The sequence below is a fragment of the Delphinus delphis genome, chromosome 3 (genome assembly GCF_949987515.2).
Source record: "Delphinus delphis chromosome 3, mDelDel1.2, whole genome shotgun sequence".
NCBI lineage: Eukaryota > Metazoa > Chordata > Mammalia > Artiodactyla > Delphinidae > Delphinus > Delphinus delphis.
This window is the reverse complement of record NC_082685.1, coordinates 168,917,658-168,945,478: the sequence shown is the minus strand read 5'-3', so window position 1 is coordinate 168,945,478 and position 27,821 is coordinate 168,917,658. Positions and strand designations below refer to the sequence as shown.

The following is a 27,821-nucleotide window of genomic DNA, read 5'->3' as shown; positions in this document are numbered from 1 at the left end:
CATTTCATGGTCATTGTATCTTTTCTATCACATCTCCTAATCCATGTTGCATTTTCAAAGCTGTAAGATATACGTGACATGAGGCCTCACACATTGCTTCTACTCAAGCGGAAAGTGAGAATCCGTGGATGAGAGGATGTGGAATAACAATCACCACTCCACCTCCACTGTACTACTTCTGCCTGGGAAATGGTCCACAGGCATCAGGGACTTGCTTGTTCTTTTGTTCAGGGGGGATTTGCCCTTTAGCTCAAACTGAATGCTTTAGGGTATAACTACGTACGGCTTCAGTGGAGTAAAGGGGTGACATATGGACACTTGCACTTAACAAAGAACACTTATTGTGCTCATTCCTTTAAAAGACACTGTGTCGTGTGGTTATTACCTTCCCAGGCCCTCTGTTCTGAGGCTGTGCTCACTAAGAACAATTCTGAAATGATCTTTGCCTCAAACCACTAGTCTTCTAGCATTGAGATAAGAACCCAGGTTTCATAGCCAAAGGTTTTTATGGCTTTTGAGATGATATAAAAACGAACTAGGTGTTGACCAGGTGGAACAAATGATTGCTTAGCCTCTCATGAAGTTCGAAAATAATTTTACCAAATCTGCCTTTGGACCATATCCAGTGTTTGACTTTTCAATTAGGGGAAGGATATCAATTATCACTCTAGCTGTCAGGTGGGTAGAATAGAGCACAGAGTGAATTTTGTTTTCTGTATGTTCACCCAGGATGCTGTGAATTTCCTGAGGCAACTAACACTATTAGTTAGGTGAAGCCTCCCTACATCAAAGAGCATATGTGCATTGGCTTTTCAATGCACCCAGGGCATGAACACATGAGCAATTGATTGATGTTAACAGCAATGGCTCTGAGGCTGTCAACCACATCCCTAGCCCTGGCTCTCTGAGTCTACTTGGGGTCCTTCATGCTGCCTCTTCCCTAACTTGTGGTCAAGGCTTGGGCTTTGCTTCCAAAAACACCTGGTAGAGCTCTCCAGTGACCCAAGGACTTGGATCCAGCTGGGTGTCTTGCTAGGTTTCTCTCCAGGATTATTATTTTTTTCCCTCTGATCCTGCATTTTGGCTCAATAAAGGCTACAGAGAAAATTCCTCTATCACCTTAAACCCAACCCCAGATTCCTAGAAACCAAGCTTAGTTCAGGTCAGTGCCCAAGTCTCACTTTCCTGGAAGAGGGAATTGCACCCAAAAGACACACAGAGGAGACAAAATGTAACCAAGAAGAAGAGAGATCCAGGCCATACCAGGAAGTTTCTTGGTTCCAGGAGCAAAGCATCCGCCATAAGAAGGAGCAGGACCCGTCTGTCCATAGACCAAGATTTACCTCTCATGACTTACTATACACAATTGTAGCTAAACTAAGGAAAGAATAAATCATGTGAAACTTTTATTTAATAGTTAACTTTTATTTATTTTTTTAATTTTTTATTATTATTATCTTTTTTCCTTTTTTTGCGGTACACGGACCTCTCACTGTTGTGGCCTCTTCCGGACACGCAGGCTCTGTGGCCATGGCTCACAGCCCCAGCCGCTCCATGGCATGTGGGATCTTCCCAGACCGGGGCACAAACTCGCATCCCCTGAATCGGCAAGCGGACTCTCAACCACTGCACTGCCAGGGAAGCCCTATAGTTAACTTTTATTTAATTCCAGCTGATTATTTTGTGGGTTTAACAATCTGGGTTAAAGAAAGCTTAATCATTGCTATCCTCAGATTTCCAGGCTGTTTGGGAAACTGAGTGCCGTTCCTTCAAATATGCTGCTTTCACAAGCTTACTTCTGTCTGGCAATGCTCCACATTAAAAAATGACACTGAACTCACAATAATTTTAATTAGATGATTTAAAATGGTGTTAAATTTTTTTTTTAAAAAATGTATTCTCAGAGAAATCTGAAATTTATTGGCTTATGCCAAATAATTAAATTTTTAAAACTACATTAAAGCTTAAAGGCTACAGCACAATAATAATCTAGGGTAAATGTGTGATATTCCAATTTTGGAAACTAGTTTATTACATATATTCACTGAGCAATGTGAAGTTCTTTTTACTCTAGAACCAAAAGTAAAATTTTGAGACAGCTGGTAAGCTTGATACCAAAAAAAGCAATTCAAGAGGTAGAATTTATACAACAGAATCTCCCATATGGGACAGTTATAAACCCAGGGAAGCAGATCACTCTAGGAGGACTGCATTTTCTGGAAAGACATATAGACACCATTACAGAGGATACAGAGGATAAAGGACAGCCATACTTTATATTTAACTCACTTGGCAAGCTAGGCACATGGCAGCAGAAGCATGCTGCAAAATTCTAGAAAAGATCTGTTGAAATATACCAAGTCTTAGCGAGAATTTTGTCCTTACCAATAATCCACAGTTCAGCCTACTGCAGAGATAAAAGAATCATAGAATTATATGCCGACTCTGCAGATTGTTGAAAGGGAAAGACTAGTACCCAAGGGCCAGGTCCCCAAGAAGAAAGGCATTTCCACAGATCATGTTTTCACAACCTCTCTTTACTGCACCAAAAAGCAGAAAAGCATGTAATGTCCCAATGGGTGTCCTTGGGAACATTCCTTTTTCAAGTATGTGCTCTGGGAAGTCAACAGAGATCAGAAATAGGAGATAAGATGGAAAAGGAGAAAAAGTCAGTGAGCAGCCAAACTGTACACTTCCCCACCGTGCCTTTTAATACTCTACAGGTACAAAAGGACATTCCAGAGGAAAATGTCCAGAGGGGCCGTATAGACAACCACAGAGAGCATGGGCTCCACCAAGCGTCTGCTTGTCCAATCCCAGGCCAGTAACAGAACAGGACTCTCTCTCTCTGACCCTGCCCTCGGGGGAAAGCACCCAGACTGGATGTCTGAAGGTCCTGAGGTGGGGGCTCCAAGGGTGTCCAGGGGCTGTGTACCCACGGGTCAGCTGGACCTCTGCATAGCACGTTTAAAATGAACAGAAATAACCAAGATGTACAGAGGAAATGTGTCTTTCTGGGTTTTTTTAGTATGTATTTATTCCATAAATTTTATTTTTCATATTTGTATTTCAGCAAAGTCACTAATTGTGTTGTTCTACAATCAAGATAGTCACATCAAGTATGTTCTACATTTATTTTTTCACCTCTTTATTGGAGTATAATTGCTTTACAAAGTTGTGCTCATTTCTGCTGTACAACAAAGTGAATCAGCCATATGTATACATATATCCCCATATCCCCTCCCTCTTGAGCCTCCCTCCCACCCTCCCTACCCCACCCCTCTAGGTTTTTTGTGTTTTTATTTAATTTTTATTGGAGTATAGTTGATTTACAGTGTTGTGTTAGTTTCAGATGTACAGCAAAGTGAATCAGTTATACATAAATATATACCTACTCTCTTTTAGATTCTTTTCCCATATAGACCATTACAGAGTATTGAAGACCTACTGTGCTATACGGTAGGTCCTTATTACTTATCTGTTTTACATAGAGTACTGTGTATATGTCAGTCCCAATATCCCAGTTTATCCCTCCCCCCTTACCCCTTCGTAACCATAAATTCGTTTTCTACATCTATAACTCTATTTCTGTTTTGTAGATAAGTTCATTTGTACCCTTTTTAAGATTCCACATATAAGCAATATCATATGATATTTGTCTTTCTCTGTCTGACTTACTTCACTCAGTATGTGCCTTTCTTTTTTCTCTGAATCTGAGTTCACTTTCAGTACAAGCCCTCAGTTTCCCTGGTTAATAGCAAGGACAAAAGAAAACAAACACAAAACCAGAGTGAATTCTCAACCTGCCTCGTAGGTACCTTAGCAATGGAAGCTGGAAATAAGCAGCCGGCTCCTTTGGGGTCGCTCACGCTCTAGGGTGCCCCTCCCTCCTCCTGGGGTGGCATCTGCTCAGGGGTCTAGGAGCCACTGTGCAAGGCAGACCCCTCCCCGCACTGAGTTCCTGAAGGAACCGGCAGGGAACCCCTTCTGCTCTGGAATCCTGGGCTTCTTGGGCACCCCTATTTCTCCTATGACCCTGGCACTTTGACTGCAAGGTGTCTCATAAAACCAGCCCAACTAGAGGTGGAGTTCCCTCCTGCCCCACCGGCCACTAGGCCACCCCCTCCGGCTTCCCCACTAACCAGGAAGGTCCTTATCCCCTTCCAAGGTGTAGGAACTCTTCTTGATCAAATTCTGGATCCTCCCTGCTAGAGGCTATAACAAAGTCCAGGCTGCAGCCTCTATGTTCTGCTTTTAAATGATTACAGCCTAGGTTTCAGGTTCTGAGAAAAACTCTTTTCTCCCCCCAGAACTTGGCTCTCGCCTTTAACACAGGGCTCTGGTGGCCACTGTCCCCAGAATGCCCTTTCAATGCTCACTCGAAACATCACTGCTCAGCGTGTGTGTCATGTTTCAGGTCCTAATGTGCACGGTCCACTAAGCCGGCACTTTTCAGCTCCAAGGAAGGCCTGGATGGTCCCAACCAATTCGTTCAGAATTCCTGTGTCTGCCCACCGGGCCTGGAGGTGATCGGCAGAGGCTGACCACCAATGTCCATCCTTGGTAAGGCTCTCAAATTCCTGCGGCTCCCAGCCAGTGTCACCAAGTTTTCCCTCAGGGGCCGGAGTCCAGACCACAGGGGTGTGGCCGACCCTCCCTGGCTAGCCACCTCCTCCCCAGCCCCTCACCTCTTAGATCCCTCCTGGTGCTGATGCAGACAGCTTACAGAGAGCATCCTGGTGGGCTCTGTGCTCTCTTGGGGTTCCCTTTTCCAGAGTCGATTTCATGTTCTGTCCCTTAGTGGGGTGGGCCCTGTCCCTGTTGGAGGGACAGAACAGCCTCTGAGGATGGCTGTGCGAGTGTGAGTGTGCGTTGGACTCTCCATATAAGTAAGAATAAATCCCCACTGTGACCTCTCATCTGCACCCACCTACTCTGTAGAAAACCTCACTTTGGATCTCCAGCTGTCTCCCTCTGAGACCCAAGCTTGGGAGGAGAAAGGATGACCCGGGGGATGTTCCCCTAAAGCTCCAGGTTCTGTGTGTGGCCCGGCAGCACAGGTTACCGGATCAGGGGCCTACAGCACTCTGGTATGCAGACGTCAGTAAGCAGCCCAGCGGGCCCCTGACCTCCTGTGACCCCTGCGGGGACGTGACTCAGGCTGTGCTGGCCTCACAGGTGTGCCCTTGGCTCTAACCCAGCGTGGGTCACATGCAGTACTGTTAGATGGCCCCGCCACCGTCCTTTGCCTGAACAAGGCAGACAGGGAATCTACAGAAGCAGGTGTTGGGACGGGAATTACACTCCTTTAAAAAACACTTGTGGGGCTTCCCTGGTGGCACAGTGGTTGAGAGTCCGCCTGCCGATACAGGGGACACGGGTTCGTGCCTTGGTCCAGGAAGATCCCACATGCCGTGGAGCAGCTGGGCCCATGAGCCACGGTCACTGAGCCTGCGCATCTGGAGCCTGTGCTCCACAACGGGAGAGGCCACAACAGTGAGAGGCCCGCATGCCACACACACACAAAAAAAAACACTTGTGCCCTGCTAAACCACAGGTAATACAAAGACTAAAGAAAACACATTTAGCACTCATGGCTTGTAGCAGGCTGAATAATGGCCCCAAAGATTTCTGCTCCTAACCCCTGGAACCTGTGAATGTTACCTTGTAAAGGTAAGGCCTTTGCAGATGTGATGAAGTTATGGATCTCGAAATGGGGAGATGATCCTGGATTATTCAGATGGACCCTAAAGGCAAACACTGATGTCCTTAAGAGAGGGGGAAGTGAGGGATTTGACTAAACATGGAAGAACAAAAGGCCATGTGACCAGAGGCCAACAGTGGAGGGATTTCAGTCCAGTGAATCTGACTTTGGATTTGTGGCCTCCAGAACTGTGAGAGAACGAATGTGTGTTGTTCTAGGTCACCCGGCTGGTCCTTTGTTACAGCAGCAACAGGAAACTTATCCACTGCTCTGATAGCTTGCCACCAGCCCAGAGAGGGACAGTTACTCCCCCATAGCCACAAATCCAGGAATCCCAGAGATGGGACCCCAGCCTGGCGGTCTGGTTCCTGAGCCTCCTGTCACCTGGTGTCTGGTGCAGGCATAGGGGAGGTACTGGGCAGGAGGCCCCAGCCTCCTTGTGAATGGCATTCAGTGCTACAGGAGCAAGCTGTGAGGACACTTACCTCCTATAAGGCCGTGACCTATCCATGGGCTCAAGAAACACACATACCCCTCCCTGCACTGGGCCACGGTCTTCCACTGACTCTGGATTCACTGATCACTTCTGCACAGAGAAAGGCCTGGCACACAGTAAGGGCTCAGGAGATGCTGGTGAATGAATGAATCACAAATTGTCATACTTTCCGGCTTCCGCGTGCAGAGCCCCAGAGTGTGGTGCCCCACGCAGGCAGGTGGGAGACTGTGTGAGCGAATGCATCCACGGGAACTAGGGCCTCGTGCCATTATAGGGCCAGAGATGCAGCCTGGACAACACAGCAAACTCCCCGTCCCCCCAGGGCTGCAACCTCTCCTTCTCTGAGGAGGTTGGAACCCCAGCCTTGGGGGAAAAACCCCTTCCACGTTGCTCCTTCCTCGGCCCTAAGGTGCCACACGGAGTCGTCTTTACACATGCAGCCACTCTATCATGCTTCCACAGTTCCTTATATTACTCTCCTCCTGTTCAGATCACTGTGTGCTTTCCGTCTCATGATCGAATCCTGCCAGATAGGAAGGAAATCTAATTAAAGGGCTGCCTGACCTGTGTCAGAGTCCTTCCGGGGACAGTGGCCTCAGGGAGACCGGAGGAGAGATGGAGCACATCTGGAAATGGCTTCAAGCGGTGGACACAGACCTATCCATTGCTCTCCAGGGGCAGCCACACCTCTGATGGCTGCCAGCCTCATCTGAAATCGACCAAATTGGGAGAACCAAAGCTGTGTGTTTCTGGGTAACCTGATGACCTATTCCTCGTATCTATGAGGAGGACAGGTGTGGACAAAACACACCCAGCTTCTCTCCACCCCTCCCTCTTCCTGCCCTGGGGAGGAGGGACAGCTCATCGACACGGTGACCTGGGGAGGAAGCGCTGCCATGGTCAAGCCGCTGCTTCACGTCCTCGCCTGGGAAGCCACTCCCTCTGCTGCTCCTTGTGATAAGGATGGGGTGGGGAGGGGACGGGGCAGCTGCCAGCGCTGCCCTCCTATGCCCGTCCCTGTGCAGAAACATGATTCTCACATCCCTACTACAGCCACTGCAGTGATTTGCGTAGCCACCTCCCACTTGCAGGGGTTTTATGCAGCTCTGCATGTTAAAGAAGGTGCACGCATTCTTGTTTGCAGGTGAGATAAAGAGAAAGAGCAGCCTGGGGTGGGAGGGCTGCCATGGGAACTCCAGGAGGTGAGGGCTCACCTACAGACCTGGGCCACCTGGACTCCAGCACGTCAGGGAATTTGCCAGACAGCCCTGATCTATTGCACCATCTCTGCAGGCACACCTGGGGAGGACAATTCCTCTCCCTTGCCTTCGACTTCTGAGACCCGTTCTAGCAACTTGAATATTCATGAAAACCTGCGTGTCTGAGACCAATGTGACCCTTCCCCAGGTCATGCTGTGAACAGTAGGACAATACATTTAGATTTGTCTAGAGTTCAAACTACTAGATGCCTTTCAGGCTAGATTGTGTCCCTGCTAATTCCTGAACCTGACCCCTGGCAGCGTCCACAGCCTCTGAGCCGCCCCCTTACCTGCCTCCCAAGATGCTCCAGAGACAAGGCAGTTCCCCCACCTCCGAGCTGGTGCAAGGGCAAGTACTGGGTGGTTCAAGGTCACACTTCCTGAGGCCCCTAGTCAGGCTTGTGTCAGAGAACACAACTGCAGTCCTGCAGGCTGTGGCAGGCAGGGCACGTGGCTAAATGCCAAGGCTGAGAGAGGGTGGAGGATGCAGGACTGAGTGGAGATGCAGGCCTGGAGCTAGGGGTGTCAGACGAGGGTGTCCTGTAGACCGCCGGCCACCTGGCACCACTCCAGAGGGTGCTCAGAGGTCTGGCCACGCATGTCCCCAGGCCATGGCTGGAATGAAGCCCCTGCAGAATGGCGTGCTCTCTGGACATGAGTGATGTCATTGAGAAGTGAGGGACGCGGTTGTCAAGAATATGCATGAAGTTACTGCCTCTTGTGAGCTCTGCCCAGGGGAACTCCTCTGACCTGGACTGACCGGTCTGCTCTTCAGTGTGTGGCCATCCTGTGGGGCCAGGTGGCAGCCTGCCTGCTCACTCCCGGGCAGTGGCAGGATCACCTGTAAAATGCACACCCAGTCTGGAAGGCTGCAGGGGGGCGAGGGAAAAATCAGGTCCCCATCTCAGCACCTTAGTTCCTGTCAGTAAATGGAACTTTTTTGATACAGAAAAGATTGCAACACTCATTGTTAAGTGGCATGAAGGAGAAACAATGAGAGGACAGGGGAGTTAAAGTCCCCGGTGTCAAGGACATGAACGTTTTCCTCTGTCTCCTCAAGCTCACAAAATCAGATTACCTGGCATGCGGCTGGCAGGTGAGGGCTGGAAGGAACCCAGGGGCCGAGGGGAGGTGCCTGGGGCTCAGGCAGGCTTGTGAGTCAGGCTGGACTTCATCATCTGGTGGTGATTGTTTGTGGGAGTCAGACAGGACCTGGGCGGAGTGCAAAGAGAGGGATGAAGGAGGCTGTGTAGGAGCCGCTTCTGAGGGTCCTGACCTGACCAGGGTCAGGAACCATGGGAGCCGGCTGCGAGTTAAGGCAGATGGCCTAGACGTGAGCCTGGGAGTCACATGCAGGTCAGAAGCATGGTATTTTGGATGGTGGCCATGTGTGCAGGGACTGGAGACCAATTAAAGGATCTGGGTGAGACCCCAGACACCCTTCACGCGTTGTTCTTCCAACTTCCTTCAGCTATGAGCTACGAGCTGCCATAACGGAGTTCAGTTTGGTAGGTTTCTCCCCCATAAAGACAGTCTCTCTCTGTTTACTGCCTCTCTCTTAACCCAAAGCTCATCACATGCACATTTCTTTCACTTTAGAGCAAACTCTAGGACATACAGAGGAACCTACTGTGCCTACTTTCCATGGGCTCCTAAGGAAGGTAAACCCGAACTGGCCAGGAAAGCGTGACCAAGTACACGTCCAGATCCTTATAAACATAATGGGTTCACAGAACTGGGCAGGAATTCGTGACAACTGCACCCACGCTATTGTGTACTCTGCTATTCGGTGCCACATTTGTGGGTGAATCTAGGGATGGAGGCTTTGTTATGGAATTGCAAACCTATCTTATTGTATGACTGTGAGTCCCCAGCTTGTTGGCACTTGTATCAAAAAACGCACATGGGGGCTTCCCTGGTGGCGCAGTGGTTGAGAGTCTGCCTGTCGATGCAGGGAACATGGGTTTGTGCCCCGGTCCGGGAGGATCCCACATGCCGTGGAGCGGCTGGGTCCGTGAGCCATGGCCGCTGAGCCTGCGCGTCCGGAGCCTGTGCTCCACAACGGGAGAGGCCACGACAGTGAGAGGCCCACGTACCGCAAAAAAAAAAAAAAAAAAAAAACTGCACACGGTGCTCAGATCAGGAGGCATACAACAGGAGGAGAAGTCACTAAGTATAGGGGACACCCAACTGCTGCTTCCTCAAAATCTCACAGCATCTCAAAGGGCAGACACTCTCCCTTTCATAGCTATCATCTCCACCTGGCCACTGGGCTCTCTTGTTAAATCTGCCCTGTGCTCTGATCTTCCGATGGGCCTTTGCTCTTAGCATCTGCCTCTGTGCCCTTCGTTCCAGCCCTAGAGCCTGTCTTGGCTTTGCCAGGTTGCTCTGAATTGATCTGATGTCCGCGTGGCCCAGCTCTGCGCGCTGGTGTCCCCTTGCCAGGTGACCCCTGAGGTCTACCAGCCGCTGAGCTTCCCTGGTTTAGATCCTTTCCTGGAATCTGATCAACCTTTCCTCTCCTGTCTAGCCCGGAAGCATGACAAAGAAGAAGCCCAAATCTTTTAAAATATATAGGCAGATTTTTAATTGAGAGGCTTAAATTCGCTTCGTGTTCTAAAACACAAAGTTTCAGATTCTCCTCTCTGTGCTCGCTGGAGGAGAGGAAGGACACAGAGATTAAATGCCCACAGTTTATAAGCATTCCACCTGGGAAGACAACTTCTTCCATGCCAGCTGCTCCGTCTCTGGGCAGAAAAATAATGTCATTCTTCCAACAATTTGCATGCTGAAATATATACAGAAGGCTTGTACTTTCCGCCTATCACTGGGGCAGAGTTTGGAGTTTTTTCAGGACAGGCTGGAAGATACCAGCTCTTCTTTGACTGTTCAGGAGGGAGAGAATCATGGGTTTTCCTGAGAACTATAAAAGGTAAAAGGAAACTTGAAAGTAGATCTGTTCCACCATCCAGGTAACTAACAGGCCTTGAACCCTATGGCGTGCTGGGCCCCTCTGGGTGGGAGAGATAGCCGTGAGCATGGCATTCCAGAGGAAAGGTGATCAATAAGCAAGCCACCTGGCAAACAGAGGCTGTGGTACCGGGCGAAGGAAGAGGAAGAAGAGAATAAAGCCAGGTGAGCAGATAGGATGTGATTATCTGTTCTGAGAAGGTGTTTGTGAGCAAACCTTCTGACATGGAAAGATAGGAAAACATGAGAACGGTGTTTCCCAGGACTGATCAACCGTGCTTTTTTTCTACAAAGTGACTTTTCAGTGTCTAATCCCATGTCTGTCCCTGTTAAGAGGGGCCTGTCAAATGTTTGAGGCAGTTTGAAAAAGCACAATCTACATTTCCATTGATTTAACTGGCCTTCATTATTATATATTGAGTTTATTTTTGCATCCCAAATTGTGCTGAAGGATGCTATCAGATTTGTACACTTATCACACTGGATGTGGCTTAAAGACATTTCAGAGACATTAGCCAAATTCATCGGTCCTTTTGAGGAAACAGGTAGAGAAAGTTAGAGAGTGAGAAGCTTTTATTTGAATTACTAAGAAGTAACAATTGTGAACTCAAATTTCCCCAAAGATATTATTGTTTAGTTACTTTTGTATCTTAGTGATTTTACAGACCCACAGCTAGTTTTGTTCATAAAAGCAACCTTAATAAAGTAATGATAAATACTCTGGTTTCTATCTGTAAAGTAGTGTCACGTGGTTACTGATTTGGAATTATGTAATTTGGGAACTTGGATTTTTTCATCTCATGAAGATAGAATGAGACAACTGAAATAAAATTGCTCAATAACAGAATCATGATGTTAATTAGTTGTCCAAGGCATGGTTTCCCATTTGAATCTGACCCAGGGCATTAAGCACAGTACAAACTGTGGTGTTTGCAACATTGTAGATGAGATTCTTTTTCTCTGAAAATTATCCATACTTTTCTCTTTTGCAAAGATAAAAACTGGGTTCTCTTCCTCCATAATTTGTGTGAGTCTGAGGGGCAGTTTTTCCAGTTATCCAAGTCTTTACAAATGAGATGTGATATGGGAAAAACAAATCCAATTTGTCACATCAGATTGGCTGTGCTGTTCTTGGTCTTGGGTCTGCAGAAACGCTGAACTCTATTCAAGAGATGCAATCTTTATTCTGGAAGGATCACTGCAACTATTTCCCATGTAAATCAACTGGATTTGGAAGCAAGACTTAAAGCAAAGGAAATGATATTCATGTTGAATTTGGTCTTTACTGATCTGATACTGCCAACTATTTTTTTCTTTTGTTTTATTTCTTTTCAAAATAATATGCATTATTTTTCATTTACATGCATTAAAATTCATTTAAATTAAAGTACTATTAAACTTATATGTCAATTTCTACATTCCAGGCATTGTTCTAAGTTCTTTATAAATATTAACTTTGTCCTCATATCAACCTTCTGGAGTAGGTTCTGGTTTTATCATATCCATTACACAGATGGGAAAATAAAGTTTCATGTAGGATAGGAAACGCACTCCGGGATTCTCCATTTTATTATTCTTACCTGAAAAATATTTTAAGCCTATATTAATTTAATATTTAATTCATTATATCAATTTTCCTTTGCAGTATGTATGCACTTTTAAGAGTATGTGATTGAGTTTTAGGTCCATAACAAAATCTAAGATTTTGTTTTATAATAAGCAAATTTAATCTATTGTGTGTGTTGATATAATTTTTTTACATCTTCTGTTGTCCCACCTATATTTTCTTATTTTCATTTTTCTGTTGTTATTCTCTGGGTTTTTTTCCATGTACTCAAAATCTCTTTACTTTTCTCTTCCCATGTATTCTCTTTATTTTTACCACCACTATTTACTTTTAACTTTTCAAAAGGATTTTAGCTTAATTCTCTGATATCCAGAGTCATGAAGAAAGCAGTATATATTAATACTACCAGTAGAGTAGAATTTTTATCCATCTTATTTAGTCAGACATACATATGCGGATACACTTTATTTTTCCATAATGGTCTTTGTCATTTTGTAATGTAAGCAGTTACCTAAGCTCTCTATTTACCTATTTTAATGGTAAACTCTACTCATGTAATATCATATCTCCCAAATAATAAATACATAAGTATCTAGATCTTTTCAAAGCTGAAAAAAATCTATACACTTATGATGTTCCAGGCAAAATTAATGACAAAATGCACAGCCAGCCACATCTTGAAAAAAACATAAGGACAAAGACATGTGATGATTCTATGAGGATCCAGGCTGAAGAGCCCAACAGGTCACCAAGAAAACAAGACTGAATTTGCCTCTGGACCTCTCCTCTGCCAAAGCAAATGCCAGATCACAGCGTGCCATGCTTGAAAGAAAACATGCACCGTGGTTTGGACATTCTATCCAAGTCAACTTTGTCATAAGGTGGGGAACAGAAATACCTTGTCAAATGTGCTCTTGGTATCCCTTCCCAAAGATAGTCTGACTTGAGTTCAATTCTTCCATTGTCTTCCTTGAGGACACTTGCTCCGTGTTGGTCGCCTCCAGTCCTTGTGGTATCAGGCGGACAAAGAGGGGTGCAGGGATTCTGTGCTGTGTGTTTAGATTATTTCATGGAGCCCTCACACATATGCAAGCCGCTGCTGTCACTCTGGTTGCTATGTAAGAAAACTGAGTCCCAGAGAGCCGAGGTCAGCTGGAAAGAGGCTGAAGGAGCATCTTAACAGGCTGGTAAGACCAGAGGGCGATTCTCGGCACGGGAAGGAGTGGAGACAGCCCCTGTTAGGGCTGCAGTCAGGAATTTACTGAAGGATGATTAATATTGAAAGATAAAGGGAATGGGGGGGGAAGGAGGATGACATTAGAAAAGAACAAAACTGACTTTTACAGAAGGGAAACGAGCAAGAAGGGAGATGGGGTGGTGAGATGTTTGCTGCAGGTGCCTCGCTCCAAGTGGCCCAGGCCAGGCGCGGAGATGACAGACACGGGTCCATGGGTGGATCCTGGACCCCTCCCTGGCTGCAGGGCGCACTTGGTATCTACTTCTCCTGTGCTGCTCTCCAGAACGTTCAAGGGTGGCGGACTGATGCTCACCGCTCTGTGACGTGGAAAATGCAGAGGTGGCAAGTGGCATCCAGGAGCCTTCAAAGCAATTCAGAGCCTTTTACGATCACTTGAATCAATGAATTTAAAAAAGGATTGGATATGGTATGTCTACTTCATTTCATTGCTCTAGTCATCCTTATTTTTTTTATTAGAATATAAAATTTGTATTTGTGTGTCTGCTACAGTCTGAGAAGAGAAAAAGTGACTCATCACCTCATACTGTTTGAAAAGCCATGTTCTGGTTAACTTCCCTTTCTGTTTGTGCCTCTTCAAGACTCAGGTTGCTATGTTTTTTCCTAACTGTAATGGGAACGACCTCCCAGTTACTGTCATGCTTCATTGTCACAGTGACACAGTCCACACACAGGGCATGTTAAACAACAAGACATTCCTTGGAATAAGAGTAATTCTGAACTGTATTCTCCTTCCCACACCTGTGAAAGGGGATACTCCTCTCCATCTCCTTCCACGTTGAAGGAAGCTCTGGGAAGCACAGCCTTCCTGACTCTCCACTTCCTCTGCACTCAATGCTTCCCAGGAGGAGGAGAGACATAGGTCTGGTGATTTTGGAAGAGCAACTGGACGCCATAATCTCTCCCTTCCTCTTCCCTCTTGGGAGCTGCCAGACCCCCAAGGGCACGTGCTATTAATTTTGTTTGTCCCCATGGCATTGTGTAGGTGCTGCCCTTTTCAAAAGGGCTGGAAGGCCAACACTTTGGGGGGGTGGGAAATAAATTTAATGTCTGGGAATGTTGACAATTACAAAATAGACCTCATTTGTGGGAGCAGTATGTACTTGTAAGGAGGGCTTGGGTGGACTTGGGGTTTGTATTTTAATATCTGGTGGGTTTGGAGGCCTTTCAGGCTAGGCAGATGTTTTTGTGAGGCCATTCTGCTTCTTCTACCAGTGCCACCTCATGTTTCACTGATCAAGCAAGAACGAGAGGTGCCAAGCTTCAGGCTCCTTCCTACTTAGAATCTGGGGGATATTTTTCCCAGGTCCACAGAACATGAAAAGGAAGAGCTGAGCCAGAGGCAAAGGTGGGAGGTGCTGGGTCAAGGTGTAGACCCAGAATGTGTGCACCTGCAAGGGCAGCCCTGCCTAGCCAACGTGGCCAAGGCAAGGATTCTGTTCTAATTGTTTCTACCTCAGGAAGACTGGAGGGAAGATTCCAGGATGTAAACCAGGGAGATGCCTTCTGGAAGCAGGATCCAGGAGACCACTGAGAAGCACAGAGGCAGCCCTGAGAGCCTTCATCAGTGATTCTTTTCCAGATGGAATTCATTCTAGTGTCTTTTCTTGCTTCCCAGATTCTCCTTGAACTTTATAGCCTCTGTCAAGTCAAAACACTACAGATATTCCCTTACTCAACACTTTCTGCTCATCATGATTTCATTTTTTTAAATTGTTTTACAGTCATGATGGTTAGTGGTGAATGAAAACAATCAGGTCAACATAACGGGCATTTCATTAAGTTAAGGTCATTCAATTTAGACAGAAGTCTTAATTCTGAGATACACACTTACCATATTTCGTCTTACCTTAGGAAAATGAAAGGCTGGCAACCCCATGGTGGGTTTCTTTTAGAATTTTCATTTGGAAGTTTTACTAACCCATAAAATCTAACACTCTGCCCTACATTCACTATTGTCTGTCCTATTCACAGAAGTACTTACTTAAAATAACTTGATTACTCTCAACTTGTTTTCATTTGTGTGCATTGTCTAATTTCCAGCTTCTGCCAATCCTATTTCTTAAATAAACTTAACATCAGTCCATTTTTCCACAACCCCATTGTCACTGTGCTTGTCAAGGCCACCATCATTTCTCACCTGTTTTCTGATAAATTAGCCCATATTGGTCTCTCTCCACAGTGTTGGCATCTACCATCTACTTCCTGATTCTGATCCTGCGACTCTCTACGCAAACTCCTTCAAAAGTATGCCATGGGGCTTCCCTGGTGGCGCAGTGGTTGAGAGCCGCCTGCCGATTCAGGGGACACGGGTTCGTGCCCCGGTCCGGGAAGATCCCACATGCCGCGGAGCAGCTGGGCCCGTGAGCCATGGCCGCTGAGCCTGCGCGTCCGGAGCCTGTGCTCCGCAACGGGAGAGGCCACAACAGTGAGAGGCCCGCGTAAAACACACACACACACACACAAAAAAAGTACACCATTACCCTTCTCATTCAGAGGGTCCATTCAGAAAAAGCAAACGAGCAGCATGCAGGAGGATGGTGTGAAGAAGAGGCTGGGACATGTGAGGTGAATTCCAGAGGCAGAGACGGAAAAACTGGCAGCAGCAAAACATTGGGAATGAAAACTTTTTATGTTCTAGAATGATTCAGAGTACTGGGGAGACATCACGGCAGTAAAGCAGAGGTACACTTGCTGAAAGCTTGTTAGAGGTGGGAGTCAGAGAAGAACCAGCTGTACTTGTAGGAAGAGGATCATGGGTGATAGTGATGGCTAGAGGTGAGGGCACAGGTGATCCTATCAGCCTGGCTGCACACAACCCTGAGTGGCGGACAGCTCCCACTTGTGGATACACAGAGATCAAAGACATGACTGAAGCAGAACACAAAAGGCCTTGCACAGCAGTGGAAGGGAAACAGCATTTGGGAAACTCAGAGGTAGAGTGTCTATGTGGAAATGACCTCCCTTAGGAGTCAGAAGAAAGTTTCAACTCTAGTTACCCCTATCCAAGGAGAAACCTGCCTTCTCTAAAACAAAAACACAAAATCATGAAGAAATGTGAGATCAAAATGGAAGTAAAAAATATAGAGAATAATTTGCTCATTTAACAAATACTTATTGGTCATGAAAAAAATTATGTAGTAATGAATTATAAACACAGCAAGTGGAACAAGTTAAAAGTAGAAGCAGCACCCTGAAAAAAATCAAAAAGTAAACTTTAACACATTTCACATAATACAGGAAATAGAAGAGAAAGAGCAAATTGATGTCAGAAGATGTTCAACAAAGCATGTGGATGACTGGTTTGTGCATCACATGGGACTGAATTGGGACTTGGAGGGGTGTCAGATAACCTCTGAGCTAGGACACCATGGGACCAGGAGTCTAACACTAATGATGGGAGAGAGGGTAAGGAGGAGGTTGGGAAGGTACTCTATAATGTTAAATATATGTTGAGGTGATAAGACACAATCCCAATTTAAGAAGCATTCAATTGGGAAAAATGAATTTCACAACTGAGGAAATGCAGATAAGAATAAAAAGTCTACTGATCAAAACTTGGGGGGAATTTAACCTACAAGTTTAGATAGGAAAAAACAATATATCTACCTTAACAGTATAATGATGTGTTGGCAAAATCATTCCAAAGAAGCCCACGTTAATAGATGTACCCCTAAAAAATATCTCAAGCCTAAAAGTACAGAAAAATAAGAGGTAACATCATCATTCACACAGCCTCCTTTACTTCTTCATAAAATGCAACCTCTCTTGAAAGTACTAGTTCAAAGTTTGTCTTTTCCCTGAGTTATAAGTTCAGTGAAGAAAGAAGCCCCATGATGGATTCTCAGTAAGTAGATAACTATTCACAACTAGTCATGAGTAATGAGCGGCTAATTATAACAGGAGGGGGCAAAAGAAGCTATTCTAAAATGATTGAACATCTTGATGAAGTTAACTATTTTCTAGGAACACATACATTGAAAAATTGCTTCAAGAAGTAGGAGGAAAACAGAATAGTCCATGAACAGTAAAAAACATTGAATAATTAGGCAAAAAGTTCCCTTCAGAACATAAATCAGACCCCAATAATTTTATAAGTGTGTATTTTCAGATCTTGGAGGTATAGATAATTGCTATTTACTTGAAATGCTCATTTGGAAATTTTTCTGGTTAATTTTACGAAGTTGCCAAAGACCAAACACTAAACCTGAAAAGGAGGTCTGCACATGTGCATTTCCTCACCTCCGCTTCGCTCCATCCCTGAGGGAGGGACTCCTGCCCCAGGGTTACAGGACAGGCAGACACAGGACGCCCAGCCCGGGCAGGTGAGATGGGCAGCATTTATCAGCCATTCCTACTCACAGCCCTGGGAGGAGGACACCGCACACCACGTGGGGCCCCATCAGGAACAGAGTCGACAGTCAGGGCTGTGGGGAGGCAGGTGTCATTGTATCCACAGGGTGGGCTGTCCCCGGGTCCCAAGGGGGATCGTAATCAGATTGTTTGCATGAGTCATGCACTGGCCTGGAACTGAAACCCACTACTCAGGTAAGCAGGCCCCCTTCCTCCCCAGTGCCTCTGCTTCCCAAAGAGCTACAACCCACCCATTTTCTTTCTCTCTAGAATGTTTCTTAGAATTAAAGGTATCAAATAACAATATACACATTCCTTGCTCACTTACTTTAAATGATAGGTGGCTGGATGAACGTACACACACGCACGCACGCTCAAACCAGACTACCATTGCACTCACAGACGTGTGCACGCCCACTCTGGCTCACACACACAGACACATATAGAACATTTCTAGGTGGGATCACTTCCGTGGCAGCAAGCTATCCCAGAGGCTGGACACACCCTAGCCACACAGGCATCCCCCTCTGATGAACACTCGGGAGTACCCCAGCTGTCGCCCTCCCAGACCCCCTCCCTAGGGAGCAGGTGGTGAGATTCACCGCCCTCGCTCCGTCTCAGCCTGGGTTGCTTACAGAATCCTCTGGGAAGATTTTACAAACACAGATGTCCAGTCACCACCACACACCCATGGTACTTCTCTGGTGGTGGGGCCTGGGAATCAGGAGGTCTGCAGCCTCTAGAGATTCTGTAGGCAGAGCAGATGGAGGACCACTGCCCTACGAGCCTTCTCAGGGCCAGGGTTCCATGGGCCTCCACAGAGAAGTCCACTGGGAGGGGAGCACTGCAGGTGATGGGGAGAGCAGCAGGCTTGCTCCAGGTGGCATGAGATGGTATGTCTTCCCTTGATGAGGGGCTAAGCCTCTGTGCTCATAGGTCTCCTGGGTGCACAAGGAGAACAGTGGCAATCAGACCCCCTCCCCAAGGTGGCACAGGGCAACTGAGAAGAATTATCTCCCCCACGAGCTCAAAGATGTCCACCTGTGCCTCGCCCACTGTCCCGGACCCTCGGCTGAAAGGCCCCTGGTGGGATTCTTTGAGCTCCTCCAGCTGCTGGATTCAGTTGTTATCTTGTTACTTGGGCCTTGGGATGGAAAGAGGGCCATGCCTGGATACTCATGTTAGAATTTCAACTTGACATTCCTTCCTGGTCCATAGAGAACTTACTGATTGTACTAGTTCTGGGGCTGCTATTACAAAGCACACAGACTGGGCAGCTTAAACAGCAGAAACGTATTGTCTCATGGTTATCAGGCCTGCAGTCCCAGTTCTAGGTGTCCACAGGGTTGGTTCCTTCTGAGACTGTGAGGGAGATTCCATTCCATGCTCTTTCCCCTGGCTTCTGGTGGTTTTCTAGCCATCTTGGGCATTCCTTGGCATGTACAGGCATCACCCAATCCTTGCCTTCAGTGTTCACATGGCATTCTCCCTGTGTGTATGCCTGACCCACAATTCACTCAGCACTCAGGAGGAAACCCAGCCAAGATCAGCAAGCCTGGTCTGCACCACCAGGTAACCAACCAGCATATAGTCCTTGAGCAAGAAGAAATGGTTCTCATTTTAAGTTATGTGGTGTTTCCTTGCGTAGGGATAGCTAGCAGATATACCCACCTTCAACACTGATTTTACCTGTGGAATCATTAGAAGCAAATAAGTTTAGCAGAAGCCAGTGTAATTCTGGACCAGACGACACAAGGGAACAAATGCTGAGTCTTATTAATCAAGGTTTCCAAGTGATGGATCTTCTGGCACTGGTTACCTTATGAACAGCTTCAGCACTGGGGGGGATCAGGGGCCTCACTGCAGGAGGGGGTGTCAATTACCAACAATACTAATAACAAACAGTTAATGAATACTAGTGATTATCATACATCTATCATATTATTTTAATACTAAATGATTATATTTTATATAATGATAGAAAGTATTATTATTATTTGAGATAAATTTCTATGTGTTTAACAGGAAAGAGCTTACAAAAGTCACATTTTGAATTCAGGAATCCAGTATTGTTTGTCCTCCTTGGTTCCCAAGTTTCCTTTCTTCCTTTTCCTAAGAAAAGTCAAGTCTCAACGTGGAGGAACCCAGGTTCTAGAGTGTAGCCAGGAACAGAACCAGCATCAGAATCAGCAAGCTGTTTGCTGTCTGGTTAGGTCCGAGGCATCTGGGCCCACAGATTGAGGGCGTGTAACCCTGTTGGCCCTGGGAGCTGAGTGGCTCAGGTTCAGCCAGGACCATACGGGATGTCAAGGAAACACAGGGGCTGTGTTATGCCTAGCCAAAAATTTCCGAAGAGCATTCTTCCAGGATGGCCTGATTCCTAAAGTTGTACTAAGTCAGGCTTCATGGCAAGTTCTAAGTTTCACATAATCCATAAGACACATTGCCCTGTCCTAACCTTTCCCTTTAGGAATTCAAATTTTCTTGCATCAAAAATTTCCTTTTCTTGTTTCTTAATATGCTATTTTTCACACTGTAGAGGTATTCTTTCCACTTTTAAGCCTGTCAACCACTTTTTGGGAAAGTGTCATGGGGCCTGGCCCAGTCCGACCTCCCATGGGACAGGGAACAGTGCTCTTACCCCACTCACCTGGGAAGCCAAGGGCAAGTCCAGGTTGTCACCTGTGCCTCTGACCCACCAGCAATAGATGGGAGAGTCCTACAACCCCCTCCTTGGGTTACATTCATTTGATAGACCGGCTCACAGAACTCAGGGAAACATTTTACTTACCAGATTACTTGTTTATTACAAAAGGATATAACTCAGGAACAGCCATATGAAACAGATACTTAGGGCAGGTATGGGGAAGGGTGTGGGGTTTCCATGCCCTCTCCAGGCACCACTCTCCCCTAAACTCGACCTGTTCACCAACCTGGAAGCTCTGAGTCTGGTCCTTTTGGGTTTTTATGGAGGCTTCATTGCATAGGCCTGCTTGATTAAATCATTGATCAACCTCCAACTGATTCAACCTCCAGCCCCTCTTCCCTACCTGGAGGTCAGGGGATGGGAATGAAAGTTCCAACCGTCTAATAACACGGTTGGATCCCTTGGCAACTGGTCTCAATTTCGGCGCAAAGTCAGCTCATTAACCTAACAAAATACACCTTTATTGCCCTCTGCACTCAGGAAATTCCAAGTTTGGAGAGCTCTGTGCCAGAAATTGGAGGAAGACCAAATATATACATCTTGTTATAAATCACAAATGGGTTCCACGTGTCCTATGGCCTTTATATACCTTGTCCACCAGTTTCCTTCACCTCAGCCCCCAACCTGGCCCCCGGGCTGGAGTTTGCCCTCTATCTGAGTCACTCAGAGCACTGAATTCAGTGAACGGCTAAAAAAAACTGGAAAACGTTCATCCCTGAAAAGGATATTGTTTCTCTCTTCACAATGGAAAGATTCATTTTGGTTGTATTCAAAAAGGGAAAAACATTCCTAAAAGTGAACCCTTTTATACCAGCTATCCTTCTTTCATCTCATCTGTTGAACTTATAAAAAGAGAGCCCCCGGGTGTCCTCGTGTGATCGTAGGTAAGAGTTGGAAAATCTGATTCCCTTGCAGGCCACATTCAACACACTCAGCGATAATTAGAGACCCTCGTTTACCAAGCATGCAACGCCCTGAACTCAGGACACAAGGACCCTCTGCCGACTGCAGAACCTTTGCCAGCCCCCAGTCTGGCAGACACTAACCAGGAGCTGTGTGTCTGTGTGTGTGGAGCAGGGAGAGGGTTCTAAGGCCACACACACCCCCAGGCAAGCCTTTACGGAAAAATTCTCCCACTTTTGAAGAGCGTTTTCAAGGAAACAAATATGACAGAGAGATGGAGCAGAACGCCCTGCGCAGCCAGAGGGTCCCACTGTCCCTGCCCAGGCTGCCTGGCGCTGCAGGGCTGCCAGAAGCAAGCGGCACCTACAGGCTCAGGGCGAGCTGGGCGAAGGAGGCCTGAGACCGCTGCCACCGGTTTCCTCTCCATCCTTTACAAAATGTGCAAAACCGGCCAAGCTGGGCTAAACTGAATAGGAGGGACTCTGGAGCCATGAAGCAGGAGCCCAGACTCCTCGGACCTGCAGGAGGGAAGAGGTCAAGGAGGCCAGGAACAGTCAGTGGAGCAGAGTGGTCTCAGGCGGGACACGTGCCTGAGAACACGCACTGGCACACGTGTGAACTCAAGCTCCAGCGCACACACATGCACGGTGGGGGGGGGGGGCGTGAAAGCCGACACTGATGCGCATTCGCCTACACCCGGCTCATATACGCGCGTGCTCACACTGGAACGCGTGCACGTGCGTTCACACACACATGCCGTCAACAGGTGTAGAACACGAGCTGGGCTTGTAGCCGGGCCGGTGGACGCGCCTCTGCTGCGCCCTCAGACTCCTGGAGCTAGTAGCACAACTGCGCAGTCCCCGACCTGGGCCGGGACCAACCCGCGACCGCAAAGCCTCCGCGATCGATGGCTACACCTAGGCCCCCAGCAGCCCCGGCACAGGCCAGTCAACTGCTGCCCAGACCCCAGGGCCAGGAGCGCAGCTACATCCCAGGAGGACGAAGCTTCCTCGACCCCCCTCGTCTCCCATCACTTCACAGACTCGAGAGAAAAGCACATTCGTGTATACTCAGATCTGCGCATCCCTAAGGAAGTCCGGGCACCCCTGCTTCGCAGCTGATCTCCCCACGGGGCGGGAGGGCGGACCCAGCGGGACCCAGGAGCCGTTCTGCCGCATTCCGGCGGGCGGCAGGTGTCCGGCCATTGGATGCGCCGCTCCGGCCCTCGGGAGTGGGGATCGGGGCGCAGCGCGGCGAGGTGCCAGCCAGTGCAGCCGTGCGTGGACTGCAGGTCCGGAGAACAGAGCGGGTGACCCCACCTGCTGACGCCGCCGCCCCGCGCTCGCGGTCCCCTCTCCACCCGCGTGCCCCCGGGACGGACGGCAAGGTGCCGACCGCTGGCCAGCGAACGCCCGGGTTCTCCCCGGTCCTCCTCCCCTCGCGCCTCACCCCGCCGCCCTCTCTCGCGCCTCTGTCGCCCCCCTCCTTTCTCCCCTCGCTTCGTCGCCCTCCCCTCCCCTGCCCTCGCCCTCCCCCTCCCCCGCTCTCCCACGGTGCGGGCGGGTTCTCCGCCACCGCCCCGCCGCCGCGGCCGCCACTCCGCCCCCAGCGCGGCGCGGAGCCGCAGTAATAACCCCGGCGCGGGCGGCGCAGTGACTGCGGGCATCGTCCTGCGCGCTGGTCGGGCTGGTCCTCGGTGCCCGCTTGCACAGTCGCGGGGCTGGGTAGCATCCGCGGCCCCGGGCCCCTGCGAGCGCCCCTGGATGGAGCCGTGCGTCCTCCCCGCGGGGGCGCAGCGCCGGCTGCGGGCGCAGGGCGCGCGGGGCAGCCCGGCCATGCTGGCCCCCGGCTGCGCGGCGCTCTGCCTGCTGCTGCTGGCGCAGGTGGGTGTGCAGGTGAGTCCCCGACTGCGGGGGCAGGGTCCCCCGAAGCTCCCCTCGCGCAGCCCCCGTCTCACCGAGGTGTCGCCGCTGTTTTCCAGCAGGCACCTGCGTGCGCCGTGGGACCCACAGCGGCCTCGCCGGGGAGCCCGAGCGTCCGGCGTCCTCCTGGCCCCGCGGAGTGGCCGGGCTGGGTGGAAAAGGGCGGTAAGTGCGCGAGGGGGGTTCGAATCCTTGCAGTGCAGCAGCTTGTAAACCCTCTAAGGCTAGTTTACCAGGCTCTGCAAATGTTCATAACTCTGGGAATTCTCTGTAAGGTGCTGCCGTGCTTCTTTCCAACCGTAAGAGCGAGCGCCTCTGAGTCAACTTTCACCAATATTTATATTGTTTCCCTGTAAAACAGAAATGGCTTACCAGCGTTATTACCATAAACATTAGGGAAGAAAGCAAGGGAATGTATTTATTTAAAAAACAAACAAACACACACACACACACAATTAAAGAAGGAGGAAATAATCTAGGAGTTGCATTAATGTATACACAGCAATTATAAAGAGCTTATTATGCCTTTCTTCATCCCCTCGTCCCCTCCCCCTCCTGTTCCCCCTCTGGCCTTTTAAAATGAACATCCTTCACTGTCAGAGCACGGGACAAAAAGACAGTCATTTTGCTCAGTATTTATCACCTTCATTTCAAAAGGGAGGTCTTCAAGGGTTGGCAGAATGGGTAATTAGCGTTTTGTGACGTCACAAGCAATGTCCAAGTCCTGTGTCATGATTTGCCAGAAAACAGGTCTGATCTTTCTGCAGTGTGTGGTTTTACTTTCACTGCTCACAAGCGGCATTTATCATTTCATGCCTCAGGGGATGGACCTCTCTGTCCTGAACTGCTTTTGGGTAAACCGGAAAGCAGATGTGGAATGTCGGTAGCTACCGGGTTTTTAATCTGAACCCAGTCCACTGGCAGTTGCTAAACATGAGTACTTTTCATCAATTCCCACAATGCATTGCCATCTCAAATGTTATTAGTGACTTACAGAGGAATAACTAGGTTTTATTATCCCAACCTATTTTCAGAAAACCTAGAAAATTTGAGTTAATAATCAAGAATCTCTGAGTGTAGTTTCTTCATATTGATAAAATTCCATAAAGACAATCATTTAATATATGCATTAACTATTGAAATTCTCTCCTCCCGCGGGCTGTATGAAGAGTAATAGTGATCAATCCGATGCACGCGGGAACATAGGAACTTTTCCGCGACCACCAGAGGGCGCTAGATGTAAATAATAGAAAACGTTTAAAAATTACTTGTCACTATGTATTTGCAAGAGAAAGTTATCTATTTAAAGCTCACTTCCTTGGTCTTGCCTTTGTCTTCTTTAATGTTTCTCTTACGAGTCATTCTAGTATGTAGTTATTTATATTGTAGTTAGCTGTCTTCTTCCACTTAAAAAAAATTGTTTGTGAAAATTCTAGTTTTCTAAAATCATGAAAATTCCTGAAGGTCTCAGGAGAATTTTCAGAGTGTTTTCTAGTAGTTATGGGGTTTTCTGTGAGGTAAGAGCATTAGAGATAGAGAACCGCTTCCAGGAGGAGAAGCCAAGACTTCCTGCCCGAGGGTGCCCTTCTCCTAGGGAGAAGCGTCCTGCAAGCTGGACTCCAGCCTGGCTGGCATGTGGCTGTAATCACCTGGCACCTCAGCTGGTGTCACAAGCCCAGCGTTCCCATGACAACCACTTAGCTCGCTTGGTCAGAACCTCAGGGGGAAGATGGGAGCCATCATCATTGAGGTTCTCGCCTGGTGGACACACCACTCCCTCATCCCTCATGGTGCAGGTGTTTTAGGTCTTTAATTACAAAAGGCTAAGTTGAGAGAGTGGGTTTCAGTGGAAAGCTTTCACACGACCAGAGAAAGACTCTTCATGCTCAGCAGTGTTACCTCTTTTGACCTAGGATAGCAGATGTGGAGTAGACTTTGTGTGATGCTGTGGTTAGTTTATTGTTGCATGTCTGGGTATCCCTTCACAACACAAAGGTGCCTTTGAAATAACTCTTTGGCCATAAAGTTTGTTTAACACATATTTCAACCTATATTGCCAATGTTCCTGGGAGTCCGGAGTAATTATGCAATAAGATAGAGAACTCCATGTATTCTGTGAGGCAACAACAGATAGCTTCATTGAGGTCAATTCTATTTTCAGACCTTCAGTACACCCATTTCATTTTGGCTGATTCAACATAGCTTTTCCCTAATAGGAACCTTGAATGCTTTTCCTACAAATTTACCTTTGTCATAATAATAGTGGGTCTTGTTAAGAGCAAACACATAGCACGAGTTTGTTAACTTTTAAAAATCTAGAGTGAATTAAGCTTCCAGGTCAAGAGTCAGAAGTTCTTTAGAACTTTGTTTCATTGGACATGAGAGATCTGTGTTTGTGTGTGTGAATCTAAAGTATATATTGATTTATAGTCACACATTCACGTGACTTGAGACGGGGCAGGTTGGCCCAGGGATCTGCTAGTAAATGTTTAACAACAGATTCTCCAGGCCTCTGATTTTGTAACATTTGCTGGTTCCCATGGGGTAAATACTCCCACCATGGCTGATTTCAAGCTGTGGATGTGATGCCATTGAACACAGAGTTAGGACTTGATGTGCAAAATCTGTTCTCCGCAGCTGGTACCAGCAGCCCCTAGCATGCTCACAGGTGCTCCACACCTCATGCCCTCAGTCTGGAGCTGGAGTCTTCCTAGACTTGATGCTGTGGTCAAAACACCTTTAGAAATGAAGTAGATCAGGGTGCTGACTGAAGCAGCCATGTGTGAATTTCTCCTCCTTAGAAAAACCTGTGTAGGACGGAGGTCTTGTTTCAGGGATTCTCAAGGATCAGGAATCTCACTAACTTCTTTATTCTTGAAATCACAAGCCGGTAGTTTGGGGGATTACAATCTTAAAACATAAGCTTGAGAGTTAGTTTAGAATTGTCATTTTATAGCAATGATCTATTGCCTTCTGCATGGGGAGAAGCTATGCTTACTTTGTTCATTCATAGAATTCTTTAGCTATGACCCTTTTCACATTTATTTATACATAACCGACAGTGCATATCTGCACTAAGGACTGCTCTTTGATGAGATCAGGGTTTCTCTGCCTTGGCACTCTTGACCTTTTGTTATGGGAACCTGTTCTGTGCATGGAAGAATGTGTAGCAGCCTCCCTGGATTCACCCACTGCATTCCCAGAGCACCACTATCCCCTGCGCTTTCGTGAAAACCAAAATGTCTCCAGACATCCCAAGTGTCTCCTGTGGGCAGGGGTGTGGGGTAGCACTCCCGCTGAGAACCACTGGACTAAATTTTCACCCATGTGCACCCTCATTCTCAGAAGGGATCGTAACTGGTTACAAGAAGTGGCTTTGCAGTGATTGGAGCTGGTGTTCTGGGCAGGCTCAGGCCAGTTCTCCAGAGCTGATCATTACCTTGTCAGGAATTTTGTGAGCTGGTGTGCCGAAAATCAAAATACGTAAACTTGGGTGAAATAAATAATATTCAAAACAAGATTCAAACACTGAAAACTCATCACTTCACACTTCTTTAAGTTTTGAGGTTACGTATCCTCTTGAGGTTCTTTGTCTGTATTGCCTCTGTATGGTGGAAATACTTTATAATGGTGTGCTACCGTGCAAACCTCTAAACTCCGTGTTCAGTGAGGTCACATGGTAATTGAAATTAGCCATGGTGGGAGTCTTTATACCAGGGAAACTGGCAAATGCTTTCAACCAGGCTACCCCATGACTCCCACCCGTAGCTGGTTGTGAAAGATGTACCAGCACAACACGTGCGTTTCTGTACAACAGACTTGAAAGTTGTCATTTTGAAAAATAGATATTATATGTCTCCCCACCAATACAAGATAAAGAGTGTATGCCCTCCAAAGTAAGGTCATAAAAAGGCCTTTTAATGGTAACCATCTTTTTATGTGCAGTAAATCTGCTCAGTAGCCAGTGTTTGGAACAGTCCACCTGCTTTGTCCTCATTCCACGGCCCCTGTTGGGATGGAAACAGGCTAGTGTGAGGTGCAGACACTCCCTGAGAGCCCGCAGGTCAAGAAGAAAGTTATTAACACGACCACGTCACACCAGCTTTTCCCCTGAGTCCGGAAGGCCGGGGATGAGGAAGGTGGTTTGGAAAAATGCAAATTAAATGAGCAAGTGCTTTTCACTGTTTTTTAGGAGTAGCCGGGAACAGACTGTGATCACATACTTGCACCAGGCACATTCATTCCTAATTTGTTTCCCCCTATGTTTTTTTTATCATTGCATAGAATTTAAGCAGATTTGTTTCACTTTCTCGTTGTCCTAAGTAAAGTATGAAGTGATCCCAGTGCATTTTGCCTTGGCAGACATGAGTGCCCCGCTTTGACAGGTATTTCCAAGGTTGGTTGTCGAGTTGCCAGCCAGAACCTGCTTCCTGTCTAATCTGCATGGGCCACAGCTCACCGGTTACCTGCACTGGGCATGTGGGGCAGGCCTGTGGGCCCAGGAGGGGCCCTTTGACCTGAGGAAACAGGAAGCCTGGGCTCAAACAGGCCATCGCTAAGCTTTTGGTTATCCTGCTGCCTGATGGGTTGGCTGCCAGGCCTCTGACTCTCACCTTGCCATGGGCCTCAGCCCAGGGGACTCTGGATGGTGCCTTTCCATCCCTGGCCTTCTCTGTCTCTCCCAA

The 27,821-nt window shown here is 47.5% G+C and overlaps 1 protein-coding gene across 1 annotated transcript in view; it reads left to right on the top strand.

Annotated features, from left to right (window-relative positions):
• Nucleotides 1-23,049: 23,049 nt before the first annotated feature.
• Nucleotides 23,050-27,821, top strand: part of ADAMTS16 (ADAM metallopeptidase with thrombospondin type 1 motif 16) — a 155,363-nt gene continuing 150,591 nt past the window's right edge. Inside the window, exons 1-2 of the mRNA XM_069540532.1 lie at nucleotides 23,050-23,109; nucleotides 23,199-23,301. Coding sequence (XP_069396633.1) covers nucleotides 23,050-23,109; nucleotides 23,199-23,301 — 163 coding nt within the window. The remainder of the gene's footprint in view (nucleotides 23,110-23,198; nucleotides 23,302-27,821) is intronic.